At 40.0% G+C, this 15,856-nt stretch overlaps 1 protein-coding gene across 2 annotated transcripts; it reads right to left on the bottom strand.

The window, feature by feature from the left end:
• Positions 1 to 247: 247 nt before the first annotated feature.
• Positions 248 to 7,059, bottom strand: LOC307039130 (cytochrome c oxidase subunit NDUFA4). Of its 2 annotated transcripts, none has more exons than XM_079680948.1 (4): positions 6,836 to 7,059; positions 3,543 to 3,628; positions 1,536 to 1,620; positions 248 to 480 (listed from the first exon to the last, which is right to left on the bottom strand). In XM_079680948.1, exons 1-4 carry the CDS (start codon positions 6,875 to 6,877, stop codon positions 424 to 426), a joined length of 270 nt encoding a protein of 89 aa, XP_079537074.1. In that variant the 5' UTR covers positions 6,878 to 7,059; the 3' UTR covers positions 248 to 423. The 2 variants fall into 2 exon arrangements, with proteins under 2 accessions (XP_079537074.1, XP_079537075.1); XM_079680949.1 differs by having other exon boundaries at positions 1,557 to 1,620; positions 6,836 to 7,054.
• Between the last annotated feature and the right edge of the window lie 8,797 nt (positions 7,060 to 15,856).

The following is a 15,856-nucleotide window of genomic DNA, read 5'->3' as shown; positions in this document are numbered from 1 at the left end:
CTGAAAACTTGTTTTTCAGCATCACACCCTGACTTGTGACTTCTCAGCTGAGGGGTTAACACAAGAAAGAGAACTAACAGAACATATTTACACAGATATTCAACATTAATGTTACTGAAGCCGAAACTCGAGACTCATTTTCACCTTCAACCCAAAGTAAACATTTTTAAAGTTTAGTTTTCTTTTTTTATAGCAGCATCTTAATATTTACATACAACCACATTAAGCATGCACTGAAGAACCAGCCTTCTGTCTTTTGTAATCTTTAATATTTTTTTTTCAAAGCGTTACAGAGGTAACATTTAGAGCTGTTGTCCTTAACATGAGGTGAAACTGAGGAAATGTTGACGAAGACGCTTCACATTAAGGCGACAGCAGGAGGTCCTGCCAAACTTGGTGCACCTGGAGTTGCCTGGAGGACCTTTAGAAGTCAGGGCCCTCTTTCTTCAGGTTCTTGTAGTCCGTGTTGACGGCCACAAACTGTGTGAGGCAGGAGGAATACATTTAAATCTGCTTTGCTTAAATTAAATTCATCAGTGCTGTCTTTAGGAGAACATATTGGTGGAACCAAACAGGCAGGGGGTGAAATGTTTTCCCCTCTATTACAAATATAGACTCACCCAAACACAGTTATTTATTAATGATGCTTTATAGCTCATTTATTTTCCAGATTTACTTTAGGATAACATGCGTGTCATGGATAATATATATATTGTGTGACTGCATGCATATGTTCTGCATACATCACAACTCTCCAACCATGACAAACACACATTAATGCAATGGCAGTGATTATTTTCTCCCTGTGTTTTCTTTCTTGATTGGTCTGCCATTAAAACCCTCGCCTCCCCTCTCCTCACTCCCCTTTTTTCCCACTTCCCCCTCCTCATTACGATCATTGTTTGGACTTCAGGGGAATTTCGATGCGTGACCTTTGCCTTGCTTTCGAGAATTAAACATGCCTCGTCCTGACCTTTTGTCTGCAGCGACTTTCATTCCACTGGCAAGCCGTGCAGCCTTGAAGTGCTCAGAAAACGCTCTTTTCTCTGAAAAACATATCAGCCAGATCTCCTCTTCTGGGACTTGTCAGTCGGTGGTTTTTGTGCTCTATTTTAGGTCAGTGTTGATAATGTTTTGTCTGATGCTCGGTCCTGTTGTTGAAGAGGTAAGGCAAATTATTACTGACCACTAAAAGCTCTCTTCATTTGCTTTTGAAAGGCACTTTGTTTTCCTTTTTTTTTGATCAAATAAGGAAACAAGAAAGCGGCCATGTTGATCTGAAATAACTTTGCCAGTAATGTGTGATCCTGATCTATTTTGGTTTGTTTTTTTAGGCTGTTTTTGATGAAAGTCTGAAGCGTCTTTGAGTTTCCTGAAAAGAGCTATACAAGTCTCATGTATTATTATTATTATTATTATTATTATTATTATTATTATTATGAAAGTAATATTTGCAGTGACCAAAGGAAACAATGGCATTCGTATCTTTAGTTTTCTGTCAGACATGATGGTGTTGAGCCAGCATTTGGTCGTACTCTGTGTAGGGGGGAAGCTACCTTGTACTGGTAGGTTGGGTCGAGGTTGTTCCAGGGCTCTGGGTTGTTCTTCTTGTCCCACAGGCTGCAAATAGGCAACGATTCAGGGAATGTAAAAAGAGAGAAAAGACAGGACATGATAAGCAAGGCATACTGTACATCACGGCTATTCACTTAGTTTGGAATGTTGCCAGTTGATGAAAATGATCCAAAATAAGGGGCCAGTTAAATGATGGCTTGAATATTTGCAATCATGTTAATAGCTACAGATACAGTACTACAACAACAAAGGATTGCATATATTTTAATTAGTAAAACATGACAACAACATGCTGTATTGTATTGAAACAAGACACACATTTAACCACCAACATCAATTTAGGTGCACACAACAGTGCAAACTAAATAACAGGCTTGTGTGCACACATGGTATTGAATAATCACATCAGTTTTATAAAGTCAAATCATAAAGTGCATCAGACACCAGGTGAGCCATATTTAGAATTTCCCTCATTAACTAAATTAATTCAACCCAATTGGTCACAACAAAAATAAAGAATGACTGCGTCACATTTCAGTAAATATCCACATTTTATCAATGTAAATAGTTTCTATTTTGAAATGGCATTGTTGCATTGTACATGATGGAGGCAAAAGAGCCAATGCAGAGAGACGGAGGACTATCAGAAGAGAAACAAATACAATAATAACAAATAGGGAGCAGAGGGGCAAAAGGGGGGAGACAAAATGAAATTAAACATTATTCTGGATGGAGACACAAGTTGGAGGTGATTATCAGATGAGGTGAACTCAGCCCAGTGACTTGGCAGTGCTCCCCTTTCCATTAGCCAAAGTCTGGCTTTCACTGAGACCCCCCCCCCCACCCCATCTCTGGCAGCACGTAATGCCACAAAGCATAAACAAAGAGACCGGGGGAATCATGGCAGAGCGGGCTGGTCCCCCCCCCCCCTCTCTCTCTATTACCACAAACACTAGACAGTCTCTGAGAGCGAGGCAGCCGCAGACCTCACCACTCATCATCAGCCGGTGATGAGGTCAGGCTTTATGGCTGACCTCAGAACAAGTGGCTCTGTGTGGCCCAAAACAGGACAGGAACATCATGTGTTCACTCACTGAGTTCAGAACAGCTACGCAGATATGAAGGTTTGTACAGCCTGCTGTTGTTTTTTTTTGTTAGCCTTTAGTAACTCAAGTTACCGGACACACTGAATGAAAAGGTGTAGCTTTCTTATTATGCACACCTTTCTTCTCGCATACCAATTAAAGAACCTCCATATCCCAAACTAATTAGCTGGAAAGGGTTAAATACTGGTATGATATCATAAATAAAATCTAACTAGGAGGTTCTGCTGTCTGAAATATGACTTGTTGGGTTTTTCCTTATCTGCGGTGTGTTGTATATGCATGTAAATGGTCTTCTAAGACTAAAATCCACGAGTTTCTTTCCCACACACTCCCGTGTCCACCCCCCCCCCCCCCAGACCCCCCTCTTCAAATGCATCGAGTGCAGCCCTTTTTCTTAATTATGCGACATAATGACATAACTATGTAACACTCATACTTCCATTGGCTAGAGCTCCAACACATTGTATGTGATAGTATGAGGGGCAGGACATCTCAAAGAGGTTGACCAATCACAACAGAGCCGGTCAGCTAACCAATCAGAGCAGACTGGGCTCTGGTTTCAGACAGAGGGTGAAAAGAGGTGCTGTTAAGACATTATGATAAAAATGAAGAGCTTTTTGAACATTAAAGCATGGAGACATGTCACAGTAGAGGCACAACGTACAAATATGAACCTGAAACGAGCATCATAGGTCAACTGAACATTGGAAGGATTACACATTCTCCAATGTTTTTCATCTTTATGTAACCAACGTATGCATCAAGGTGACAATGATGGAAGATTTCTATAAAATATCACAGTGTCAAAGCAAGGTGTAAGATACTACAATGGCGACCAGATTAAACAGAGGAGCATCTTACGTGACATGAGGTCCTCTTGCCAGGCGGATCAGATAGAAGGTGGCCCCTGTGAGGCCCATACCCAGAAAGACAAATTGCGGGATTAACTGTGGAGAGGAGGAATGCATTAAAGCCCAGAGACAAATGAAGGTAAAGAAACACATTCTATCAAGTGGTTGCCTGTGAAACGCATCATGAACATACACCTGTGTGAAATACACACACATACACACGGGTAGTTGTTATTCCTGTTTTTCCTCCTCCTGCCCTCCTCCATATGCATGAGGCCCAGGCCATGTGTGAGGCAGCTCACTGTCAGCCTGGGTTGAATGGGCAAGGACGGTGTGTGTGTGTGTGTGTGTGTGTGTGTGTGTGTGTGTGTGTGTGTGTGTATGTGTGTGTGTGTGTGTGTGTGTGTGTGTGTGTGTGTGTGTGTGTGTGTGTGTGTGTGTGTGTGTGTGTGTGTGTGTGTGTGTGTGGGTGGGTGGGTGGGTGGGTGGGTGGGTGGGTGTGTGTGTGTGCGCCAGCCTCTCCTCCTCTCAACACTATACCTGTCAGACTGAGCGACAGCACTACACACACACACACACACACACACACACACACACACACACACACACACACACACACACACAAACACACACACACACACACACACACACACACACACACACACACACACACACACACACACACACACACACACAAAATGAGAGCTAGACATGTGCATATAGTCGCCCACCCATGCACGTAAATGAGCTTACACAGACTTTCTGAGAATTCAAACACACAGGAACACACAGGAACACACAGGAACACACAGGAACACACAGGAACACACACACACACACACACACACACACACACACACACACACACACACACACACACACACACACACACACACACACACACACAAGGACACATTTCTATTTGATGTGATGGTGACAGGAATTAAAATAGAAAAGCACATTAGGGGGACAGGGGGATAATGTGATATGTCATCTTAAACACCTAAAGCTTAGTTCCTCTCACCATGCAGCATCTATTCATCAACATCATACTGCCTAACATTTCCTGTCTGCATTATAGTACTTTATGTATGAGGCAGGGAGAGAGCGGGGGAGAGAGTCACTCCGCTGTTGAACAGCTGTTCTCAGCCCACACAGATCCAGTCAAGCTAGAGAGATGACAGTTTGATCAGGTTGAACTGAAGGATGTCTCTACTCAGCTGCATCTAGACATCTGTCTTCTGTCTGATTGCTTACCACTTGCCTTGCTGTTGATTAGGAGAGTGATAAAACTTTGATATTCACTACCTTAAAGCTGCTGTATAGAGGCGAGGAAGTACCTCCCTCTCCACTACCACTCAAACTACTCAGTCAGCACACAGATATGTGATAACTCAGAGCATGGACTTCCTGCCTGACACTTTGACTTTTTGGAAGTGATCAGATGCCCAAGTTAACTAACTACTAATTACTAACTAACTCACTTACCAATAGTGTTGTGGCCTACTAGGTTGATGTAAATACTGCTTGAAGACAAAACACTTGAAAGATAAATCGATCTTTTTTTTGGACTTTTTTTTCAGTAAACATTTTGCAACGTAAAGCAATCATTCTTACCCATCACATTTTGGCAGAGGCTAAATGCATGTCTAATAGCCCGAACGTTTGCATTTGGAATTATGTAACAAAGTTGCCTCACATGATTTATATTTGGCTTGCTGAACAATGGGTATTTCATGTTTTTGATAAACAACTTTGAATAATAATTGATTAGCATAATGGTATTTATTTGCCTTAACTCAATGATTAACAGACAATTTACTGTACAGTTTGTCAGCAGCAGTCCACTTTCTTACCCTGCATGTGTTTCACGTTTGCTGAATCCTTCTACAAGTCGGTTCACTGTGAACTTCACAACTTCTCTCCAAACTAATCCCTAGAAGTTAAAGTAAATGTTTTCACTAAAAACACACACATACACACATGCGTAAATATACAAACACACACAAATATATCCGCTGAATACAGACATTCTTGGTCATCGAAGTAAACAGAAACTCACAGAAGCACAAACAAACAAACAAACCGAAGCAGGTCACACACACACACACACACACACACACGCACACGCACACGCACACGCACACGCACACGCACACGCACACGCACACGCACACGCACACGCACACACACATACACATACACATACACACACACACACACACACACACACACACACACACACACACACACACACACACACACAAAGCGCATAATCAAGATAAGCCTGTGTTTTGGGAGCTGTCCACTCCCCAGTGCTGATATCTTCATATCGTGCCACACAGTGAGTGTTCCGCGTTTTACCATCTAGCCTGACCGATATACGATGTGTTTTATACTCGCTGGGGTTCGATACTCTTGCTGCCCTTATTACTTTTCTGGTGCACTGCCAAGCCAACCCCATCAATCCATGAATTTGGGTCACCCTCAGCATAGTTATGAGGCAACGAAAAAAAAGATCAAGCACAGACAGCCTCTGTGTCTTTCTTTTTTCTTTCTTGCTACATATTATCATGATATCGATCAAGCAAATTGACATGCCACTGATACTTAGTATTTATGTGCAGTCACAGCACTTGTTTTAATGACTAAGATGATCAAAATCATTTTTGAAACAAAAATGATTTCAGATCAAAGGTCTTTGATTTTGGAGCATTCAGCTGCATTTCAAAATCTACTTTAGGTTATGAATGTATTCACATTTATCCAGACTTTTCATTGTCAATGGAATATTAGTAAATGGTATTTAAACGCTCATCACAAGTCTCCAGAGCACAAGAAGACATTTTGTAATTGGTCTTTTTTATCAGACCAACGGGCCAAAACATAAAGACCAAACCATTAACCATTAAAAATATAAAATTTCTCATCAAATACTGACATTTTTTTAATTAAAATAGTCAAATATCTATAACTTTTGCTTGAAAATGATCTCGAATGAGTTGGTTTATGTTGGACAGATGGTTGGTTCACATGAAATAAATAATTTATTTAAAAGTCAAACTAAAAGGACAATTGCTTTTTGTATCCATATACAGTATTATGAACAAATAGACATGTGGTTCTGTAAATGCATGCACCTTTCAGTGAATTCAAAAATCAAAATTTTAAAGACCAATCCCCAAGGTCTCAAAAAAGCGATATACAATCATGATATTACAAATAAAGAAGTCTTGTGTATACTGAACTCTGTGGAATAAAAAAGAACCACAAAGCTCTTTAAATTAACTTGAGGCTACCTACCCCTGGATATCTCCTCGCTTGTTCAAGCATGGTCTTGATCATGTTTATTATTCTTCCAAAAGACGGATCAAATAAATCCACCAAATAAAAACTCCACTGAATGAAAGAAAAACTGACGGCTAGCGTCTGACAAATGTCCCCGTGTGAATGAAACTCTGCGTGCAGTTTGTAGACAAAGCTGTTTGTTAGCTGAAGTATGAAGCATTGGCCAGGGCAGGGAAACTTGTTGCCAACCCCTTCAGCTCGGTCCCTCACTCTCCCTCCCTTTTGGGGAAAGAGAGGGTCAGAGGGGAGAAGGAGAAGGGGGGAGAGACAGTCCTAATCCTCATAAACACATCTGTTGAGGACACTGTATGTTTCCGCTAAGGTTTATTGGATACACAGTGTACTAAATCATTTGTTATACAACAACAAACTGACACAACAGATACACACTGATATTTTCTAAAAAATGTGTCCAGGAGGTGCAGCGGCCGTGCAGCCTGCTGCTGTATTAGTTCATATTTAGATTGCAAACGCAGGCTGCCACCATTGTGTTGTTGGTTCATTTTATATTCCCACACTTCATATGAACAGCCATCTCTCTAAAACAGTGAAATTGCTCCCCAGACGCAGATACACCTGCTATTTTTGCAGAGCATCTTGTTCAATGTAAGGAGTAGGAAATAATTGCAGTGTCCAACATGTCCCTGGGGTTGGGACCTTTGTACCTGCCATGATGACGGCAATTGATTAGTGATGCAGCGCCTGCAGACCTCTCAGGTTCCTTAACAGCACTTTGCAACCTAATGTAATTAACACCAAAAGGCCACGCTATGCAAAATGCACAGGTCATTACTATTTTCTTACTTAAGGTGCCTAATGTGTGCTCACCATTCATCATACTTAAATGGAAGGAAATTGCGTTCTCTGGTGTCACGGCTCTAGGGATGTTTGTCTGTCAGTCAATTGCTCCACCAGTTTCGTCTGAGCAACTGACCTTTGATCTGAAATGACTGTAAATCCCCAAAACACTATTGGAAAGATGAGTAAAACTTCTGTTTAAAAAGTGATCCAATATTTGGGAGTGATTTATGCCGTTGGGCCTCCATCCTGCATCCTTGGGAGCCACCATAAGTTGTTTCACCTGACGTTTGTCAGTGGAAAAAATAGTATTTCGGTATCCCACATGACAAAAGTAATGGGTGCCATTTTTTACCCAGCAAGGATAGAGAGATTGATGAAGGTTGATGGGGAAGGAAAGGTGTTCAACAAAAGAGGATGGGTGAGGTGGGGCGTGGAGGGTGAGATGCATTAAGACGAAAGAGGAGCAAGAAAAAGTCAATACATGCTCCCCCTCCCTCCTCAGTCTACTCCATTGTTCCCCATAACAGATTGCAGGCTGCGTGTTTAAAAGAAGAAGCAGAGAGCAATATCCAAATCTGTTTCCCACTGTGATACGGCTGAGAGGGAGAGTGGCTGTAATGAGATTTCCTCTGGAGGAATTGAAACAGTAGGCTGGCCCTGCCTCCACAAGATCCATACACTTACAAACACATTGAAAACAATTAGCATGTGACTTGTGCTCTTTCTTTGTTGCACACTTAAAGCAGCTGCAATCAATATTTCTTATGATATATTTAGTATATTTTCTTTTATTATTTACCTTTGGTTCAAACAACTTCCAAAATCACTGCTTTGTAGCTTGGTGGATTTATTTAACGTGGCACTCATCAATATGTTCATATTAATAATTCATCAATGTGTAATTTTAAATAGGGTATCCCATATTGATAAAGTCATCATGAATTATCTCCGGACTTTAAGTTCCCTCAACTTTAGGAAGCATTTGAGCTTCTTCCTGCTCATTGTGTGGTTTTGTTTCGTCTGTTTCCCCACACCTTCACTCTCCCTCTTGAATGTCTTTTCTTAGCAATGTCGGTTGTTCAAAAAAACCGAGAGCTACCTTTCCATCAGAAAACGTACAACCTCTTCTCAGGAGTTGTTGGAGACCATGAGTTAAAAGGAGATTGAATTCCAGATTTATAAACAGAAGTACAGAAAAGTAAATTAACTATGTTGCTCTGCTTGATGAGTAAATACGCTGCTGTTTGCTAACTCGTTTTCCATGTTAACATCAAATGATGGAATGACAGGGTTGTGTTCACAGCTTGTTTCCGTTGCCCCCAAGTTGCCAAAAACCTGTTCTTTTTTTTATCTCTTTTTTTTTCCGTTTTCTGTCTGTCCTGCTCCCTCCGACCCCCAGACACTGAAACAAACTAGGGCAAATATCCACTCTGGGATAAACACACACGTCGATACAGGGAGGTCATGCAGCCTGCTGTATCCCAGAGATCCACCACACAACCCGACACGCACACTCACATGTCCTATGCATCTTAAAGCTTTCTTTCATTCCTTAGAGAGTGGTGGGTTGACGCAAGTCTCCTTAGTGACACGACTTGGAAACATCCAGGGAAAACATCAGCGTTATCCAAACTGTGTCTTTTACAAATAAGCAGTGACCCCAACACATGACCCCCCCAGCACAGCTCTCAAATAATAGATGGCTAGGTTAGTGATTTCTGTCCTGTGATTCTAACTCAGCATCTTACAATGATTAACTGTTAGGGCAGTTTATTTAGAATTGAAACCTCTTTTTAACTTCTGATATTGGACACAGGGGTGCATTACTGTATTAGATTATAGGTCCAGTAATACAAATCCTATTAGCAATCAATAGCTTTTTATATGGATGAATGACATGAAAAAGTTCATGTTTCTTATGAAAGATGTTTAGATAATTCAAATGTGTAATCTTGTCCTCTGAAAGTTATCAGTGTGGAAAAAAGTAAATGTATTCTAAAAGCATTTAGAGATTTATTCTCCTGCACTTTCTTGCGTCTCATGTATGTTCAGACCTAACAAAGCACAGCACTAATAAACACAGTATGATAGAGGTGTGTTGGGTTGAGGTTGGAGAGAATTTTTTGTTTCTCTAGAAACCCTTGTTATCTGCATGCTCTTTTGCTTTCAGTCTGGGGTATATACTACTACTAATACTTTCACTGTGTGTAGATTGGAATCGGACACATTTCCCAAATGCAAAACTTCTCCTTCTGAATGAGTTTGATTTTGCTTTTCATGTTTTATTCAGGTTCAGTCTGAATTCAATGACCTTCCACAGAGCTACTTTCAACATCAGCGGCCGCATACTGCATTAGATGCACAATAGTTTTGAATGACCGTATGGAACAACATTATGATAAGTTACATTTAGGGAACGATGCAAAATCCTCCAGTGAGTTTACCTCCGAAACAGAGACTGCAGGGGGAATATAAACAGATCAGAACATCGTGGCTTTATAAAAAGCACAGTCGGCTGAGTGAAGGCCTGAAATAGGGAGGTGTGATGGGCTGAGGATATGGTTCTGCTATGGGAGACACAATATATAAATGATTGGCTGATTTTAAGCTTGTCACAGATACTGCAGTATTGGCTCAAACATCAGCTGTTTAATAATACAAAGAAACGCAGCAATGCTGAAAGAAACAATATCTATATAATAGGATATTGATTTTTTTATTCTATCATTTCCTGCTGACTGTAGGTCACAATTCTTTAATAACTACATTTAAGGAATTCTTATTTAAACTATTTATGTTTTATATTCACTTTACTGTTTTAGACGATAAGTTGATTAATCTAAAGAAAATTAATGAGCACCTATTTTGATTTTGAATGATTCTTTAAATCCATTTTCACGCAAAAATACCAAACATCTGGTTCCAGTTTCTTGAATGTGTTGCTTCTCCCTTTTCACTTATTTGTAAACTAAATATGTTTAGGCTACAATTACTATGTGTTGTCTATATGGCTCCTCTGAGATTTCATATAGATAAAACATTTCAGAGGTTAAAGAGAATAATTGGCGGATTCCTGGACTGATGAAAAAGTGTTTGTTGTTGCCCCTGCAGTTCATATAAATGACCAAGTATTGTTGAATCAAATATACAGTATATCAAATTCTACCATTAGAATCCAGTTTCAGTCAGGCTTTTCATATCCAATTAAGAATATAACAATGTTACATGTGTTCCACCTTCAAAGATAACATATGAGGGCTGTCCTGGACATTTTTTGTGAAATAAAACCATAAAGACAGCTTAGTGGACTCCTTGGATTAGAGAGGGCAGCACTAGGCCTACTTCCCCAAACAAAGGCAGAAGTAATAATAGCAGCTATAGTAGTAACAGCATGAGCTCCGCTGCTTTAACCACAGAGAGATTCACTTACTTTTCCTTTATAAAGAAGTATTGGCGAAGAATTAAGAAGCAGAAGATAAGTGGAGAGTGGGACATCTGTGGTGAAGTATCCATCTGCAAGTGATCTCATTTAAATTCCTAACCATCAGCGCACATGTAAGAAAGTCATAGTTAGACTGTGGCCGTCGTTATTTGTGATTCCTCCGACAGAAGGTGGAGGAGAGAGTTGTTCTTAAAGCAGAAGGCATTTCAGCTAATAGCCATGTGTGAATGTAAGCATGAAAAACAACACAATCTGCTTCCAAGTTTTTCAAGAGGCATTCAAATACAGTCAGTGACAAATCGTTTCTGCAAGCATGCACACACACACACACACACACACACACACACACACACACACACACACACACACACACACACACACACACACACACACACACACACACACACACACACACACACACACACACACACATACACACATTTTACATCTAGAAAGGCACATCCACAGACATTACAGGAATCTGTGTTACCATGGTCTGGCAGGGCACTCGTTTTTATTATTAAGTGGCACAGTAGCACATTTCAAACCCTCCACTATAAACAGCAACCCCCTTCCTTCCTCACCACTGGGGTTTGGATGATGGTCACGACTTTGTGTGCCCAAACCCGGTCCCACGAGTTCTGCAATTGCTTTGATGCATTTTTCTAAAGGGCTGTGACATGAATGCCAAAACACATAGCTTCCAACTCCTCCAGACAGCACACACTATACTCACCATTTCTCCTTTGTCACATTTTCTTTGCCGTACAGCAATCTCTGTAAGAATATGCGTTCTGTAGCGAGCTCCATACTGTACTGTCACACTGCCAGCTGACAGCACTGTGGCTGTGCTTTGTAATGAAACCCCTCTCTCCCTTTTCTCTCTTTGTGTCTCTTCCTCTATAATGTTTTGTAGGTTAGACCTGATTTTAGGTAGGCTTGTGTTTATCTAGACCTCTGCAGAAATATAGCTGGAATACCTGGATATTGTCTCTGCACTATATCCTGTTTTTATAAACATTAGTGTGTCTTTTGTTATTTACTTTCACTCTAAAATGAATCTCCAAATGTTGGTTGTATTTAAAGCTGCACTAATCAGTATCTTACAGTAGATCAGATGGTTATGTGTAATTTCAAAAGGTGTTGGTTGTCATGACAAACCAACAGAATATTATTGCCCAAGCACAGAGCTTCATTTGAGCTTTTTCTGACACATTATTTAGATTTTCTGAGCCACAAACTCTGCTCTGAGATATTTTTAAACAGAAGAAGTATTCATATATCGCTGTTGTTACCTAATTGGCCTTACCTGCAAAATATTTACAGCCCACATGTTCGATTCTTTTTTTAAGCACTTGCACTCATTGTTTGTTTGCTCATTGACGGCCGCCTCAAACATCAACTGCTTCTAACTTTGACAATGCACACAGAGATTTGCAGACCACTGTGAGTCTCGATGCAGGTCCTTTTTAGAATAAAAACAACTCCTCTCCATTGCATCATAGTTTACCAATCAAACGCCTTGTGGTTAGAGATTCAAACATCTGCAGGTCATATGGGCAGAAAAATCCTAAAACATCTGGTGAACTGGCCAGAGTTGTGCATGTTTTTTTTCTCAAGCCAGGAAGTGGCAACAAGGAAGAATGAGATTGATACAGATATACATATTGTTGTAAGTCTAAATTCGTGCAGAAATATCTTTTTGACGATCAATGTTAAATATATGTTGCTGGGTCGCCGTAAAGTATAGCTCAGTTAGTAGACTGTACTACTACATGCACTGGGGCTTGGTCCACATGCGATGGATCCCGTTTGGAATCCAGCCTGGGACCGTTTGCTGCGTGTCTTCCCCTCTATATCCCCCTTTCAACACTGTCGCTTAAATAAAGGCAGTGGTTACCAAAAACATTTTTTAAAAGTGTGTTTTTTAGTATGTTGCTAGCATCCAACAATTGACAGGAAACGTTGGTGACAAGCAGCTGAAACTTAAAGAAGGTGTGGACTGAATTTCAGACCAGGAAATTAAAAGTATGATATCAAATAAAGCTAAATCTATGTACCTGCTGTATCTGTAAATAAAACTACTTGTTAAGCAACTTTTTTATGAACTTTTCAAGCGGATAATATGCCAATGATTTGGGTTCAACATCCTCTGTTGCTTTTTTTTAATAATATAATACTTATCTTGAAATAAAGTGTTATCATACTGAAGTGTGATGAAAGGTGAATTGACACTTTGTAATTAAAGAGTTTTACACCTTTGTAGGTTTCTTGTGCTTAACACCAGCTTCATGGAGGTGTGTGGCGCAGTGGGATGTGCGTAGGTGTTTGGATCAGGGGGTCACAGGTTCAAACCCCACTGCAGTCAGCATGTCGTTGTGTCCCTGGGCAAGACACTTCACCCCAAATTGTCCACAGTATTGAGTATGTAAGTCGCTTTGGATAAAAGCATCTAAAATGTAACATGCAATATTCAGGTGTATTTTAACCACATGTGTATAAGGTGGTGTGAGTGGAGAATAATCTAAATAACCAATTAGATGGTTTATTTTTTCCCAGCATTCAACTTTATAAGCATTCACTTACTTATAATATAAGGTTCCAATAGACAACGCAGTTTGTTTATTGTGTGTGAATTCTAACATTACAAATGATTATCTCTCAACGGGTGCTGCGTGAAACGTGTTAAAAGCGTTTGATACTGTCATGGGGAGAAAATCTCCACAAGCATTATGGATTGACGCGAGTCTCATACATTCTGCCAAATAGCTTAATATCATAATATAAGCATCAGCGTCATATCTGAATGTGAGAGGAATAATAGGTTTTCCTCCATCTGTCTGCGGGTCTTGATGAAAACCTAATTTTATCACCACAATCATAATGGAATTATCTCCAGGTGTGATGAGGGCATTTAATGAAATCATTACAAAGGATTACTTGCTCTTTTTCATGGGCTTATTAAAAGGCCCTTTGTGAGGCGAGGCTGAGTAAGAGAGTCTGTGTTTTTCTTTCTTTCTCTTTTTCCCCCTCTTCACTCTGAGTGATTGCATGTTTGTCAGTCTGGCAGTCGCACCATTTGTGGCTGGCATAAAAGCCTGCAGGGAGCCACCAGATCTGATTGGGAATCTTAGGGAAAAGAAGGGGTAGAAAAAAAAGAAAAAGATAAAATACATTGGCCGCTGCAGCGTTGTATTGATGTGTTTGAACATAGGGCTCTCGTTTTCATGCCCTCAAAGCACACATAAAAATGGTTTTTCAATAAACGCTACACTTTGATGCATAGTTTATCTGTTCGGGCTATAATAATGGAGTTTCTCTCTCCCTCTCTGTCTCTCCTCCTCCTCTTTTTCCTTCTCCTCCCTTTCTAAATGTCCTACTTCCTCTCCATTTCTCTCAACTCCTTCCTTTCTTACCCCTCGTTGTATCCGACCCCCTCACCCCGTCACCTTTATTAATCATCATGTGACTTCACCTCTCCTAAACATTGAACTGTATTTAACCTACCATAGTAAATCATCTTCCTATATTGCCTGGGGGGGGGGAGACATACACTATGGGTGTAAAGCTTAATGAGCAGCACAGGCGAATCACAGTACTATTGCCATCCATAATTCTCTTTGATTGAGCGTTGCATTGTAAAGTCCATGTTCCCTTGTAATTGATATTTCTCTGTTAGACAAAGCTACTCGGTTTTTCTCCTCATCAACCAGCGGGGGCCTGAGGATCTCACATGCTTCAGCATTTGGTGGGAAATATACTGAATAATTTATTTATTTTTATTGTTGTTATTGACATTACTATTATGTCACTGTTTTCTAAGGGAATTGTGGGGCCCACCAGTATTTGTTAATGTTATTTCATCTCACTTGAGCTAAATCTACTCATTCAGTCCAGAGGTGGGAATCAAAGTACTTAACTTACATTTTTCTTGTACGTTTTACAGAGAAATAATGTACTTGCTTTGTACTTTTTCACTTATTTACATTAATTTGACAGCTGGAGTCACTCGTTAAAATTGAGATTATGATTTGAAGTTCAACAAGTTTTTCGGTTAAGGTTTTTTAAGTTTTAAGTCTTACCTCGCATACAATAAGTGTCAACTGGTGTTTGAAAAGATAATTTATGACAATCTATTATAACACAGTTGTAATAATATTGAATGGGCTTCATTGGAGAAATTATATTGCTGACATTACATCACAGTAATAAAAAACACATACAAAATTTAATTAAAGCTGCTTACAGTGTGTTTGCAAACCGTTTATTAGATATTTGTCTTACAAACCTCTTTACATTTATTTAAATGACATTTTGAATGCATGCACAAATATGACTCATTTTTAAGAGATTGAATATTTCTTCCACCACCATTAAGCCCTTTAGCAGTGACACAGAAAAAAGAGAACTTAATAAAGTACTACCCGGCCAATTTTGAACAGCCCCGGCAAACAAATAAATATTTTGTAATCAAATCTCTAAATACCAATAAAGCATACTTTAAATATTAGAAACAAAGTAAAGACCTGAAGCGGTTCAGTGAGCTGCTGAGTGACGGAGTCTTCCTCTCTGCGGCTGACACTGAGGCTGAGCGATGGTCACGTTCACAGCTGTTGTCAAGCTGTGATGAATAGCTGCGCCTAACTACTCAGGAATAATGCTTAAAACAGAAAATGAATCCAAGTCGTGAATAAATGTATTAAACATTCGTGTTGTGCCTGGTCAGCACTGAT

This window comes from Notothenia rossii, assembly GCF_949606895.1.
Source record: "Notothenia rossii genome assembly, chromosome: 5".
Lineage (NCBI taxonomy): Eukaryota > Metazoa > Chordata > Actinopteri > Perciformes > Nototheniidae > Notothenia > Notothenia rossii.
The sequence above is the reverse complement of the archived record's forward strand: the minus strand, read 5'-3'. Positions and strand labels throughout refer to the sequence as shown.

Coding starts and splice junctions, on each gene's coding strand:
- LOC307039130 (XM_079680948.1), bottom strand. CDS start 6,877: ATGATCAAGACCATGCTTGAACAAGCGAGGAGATATCCAGGG. Junction 3,629..6,835: donor AAGCGAGGAGATATCCAGGG/GTAGGTAGCCTC, acceptor TCCTCTCCACAG/TTAATCCCGCAATTTGTCTT. Junction 1,621..3,542: donor GCAAGAGGACCTCATGTCAC/GTAAGATGCTCC, acceptor GCCTATTTGCAG/CCTGTGGGACAAGAAGAACA.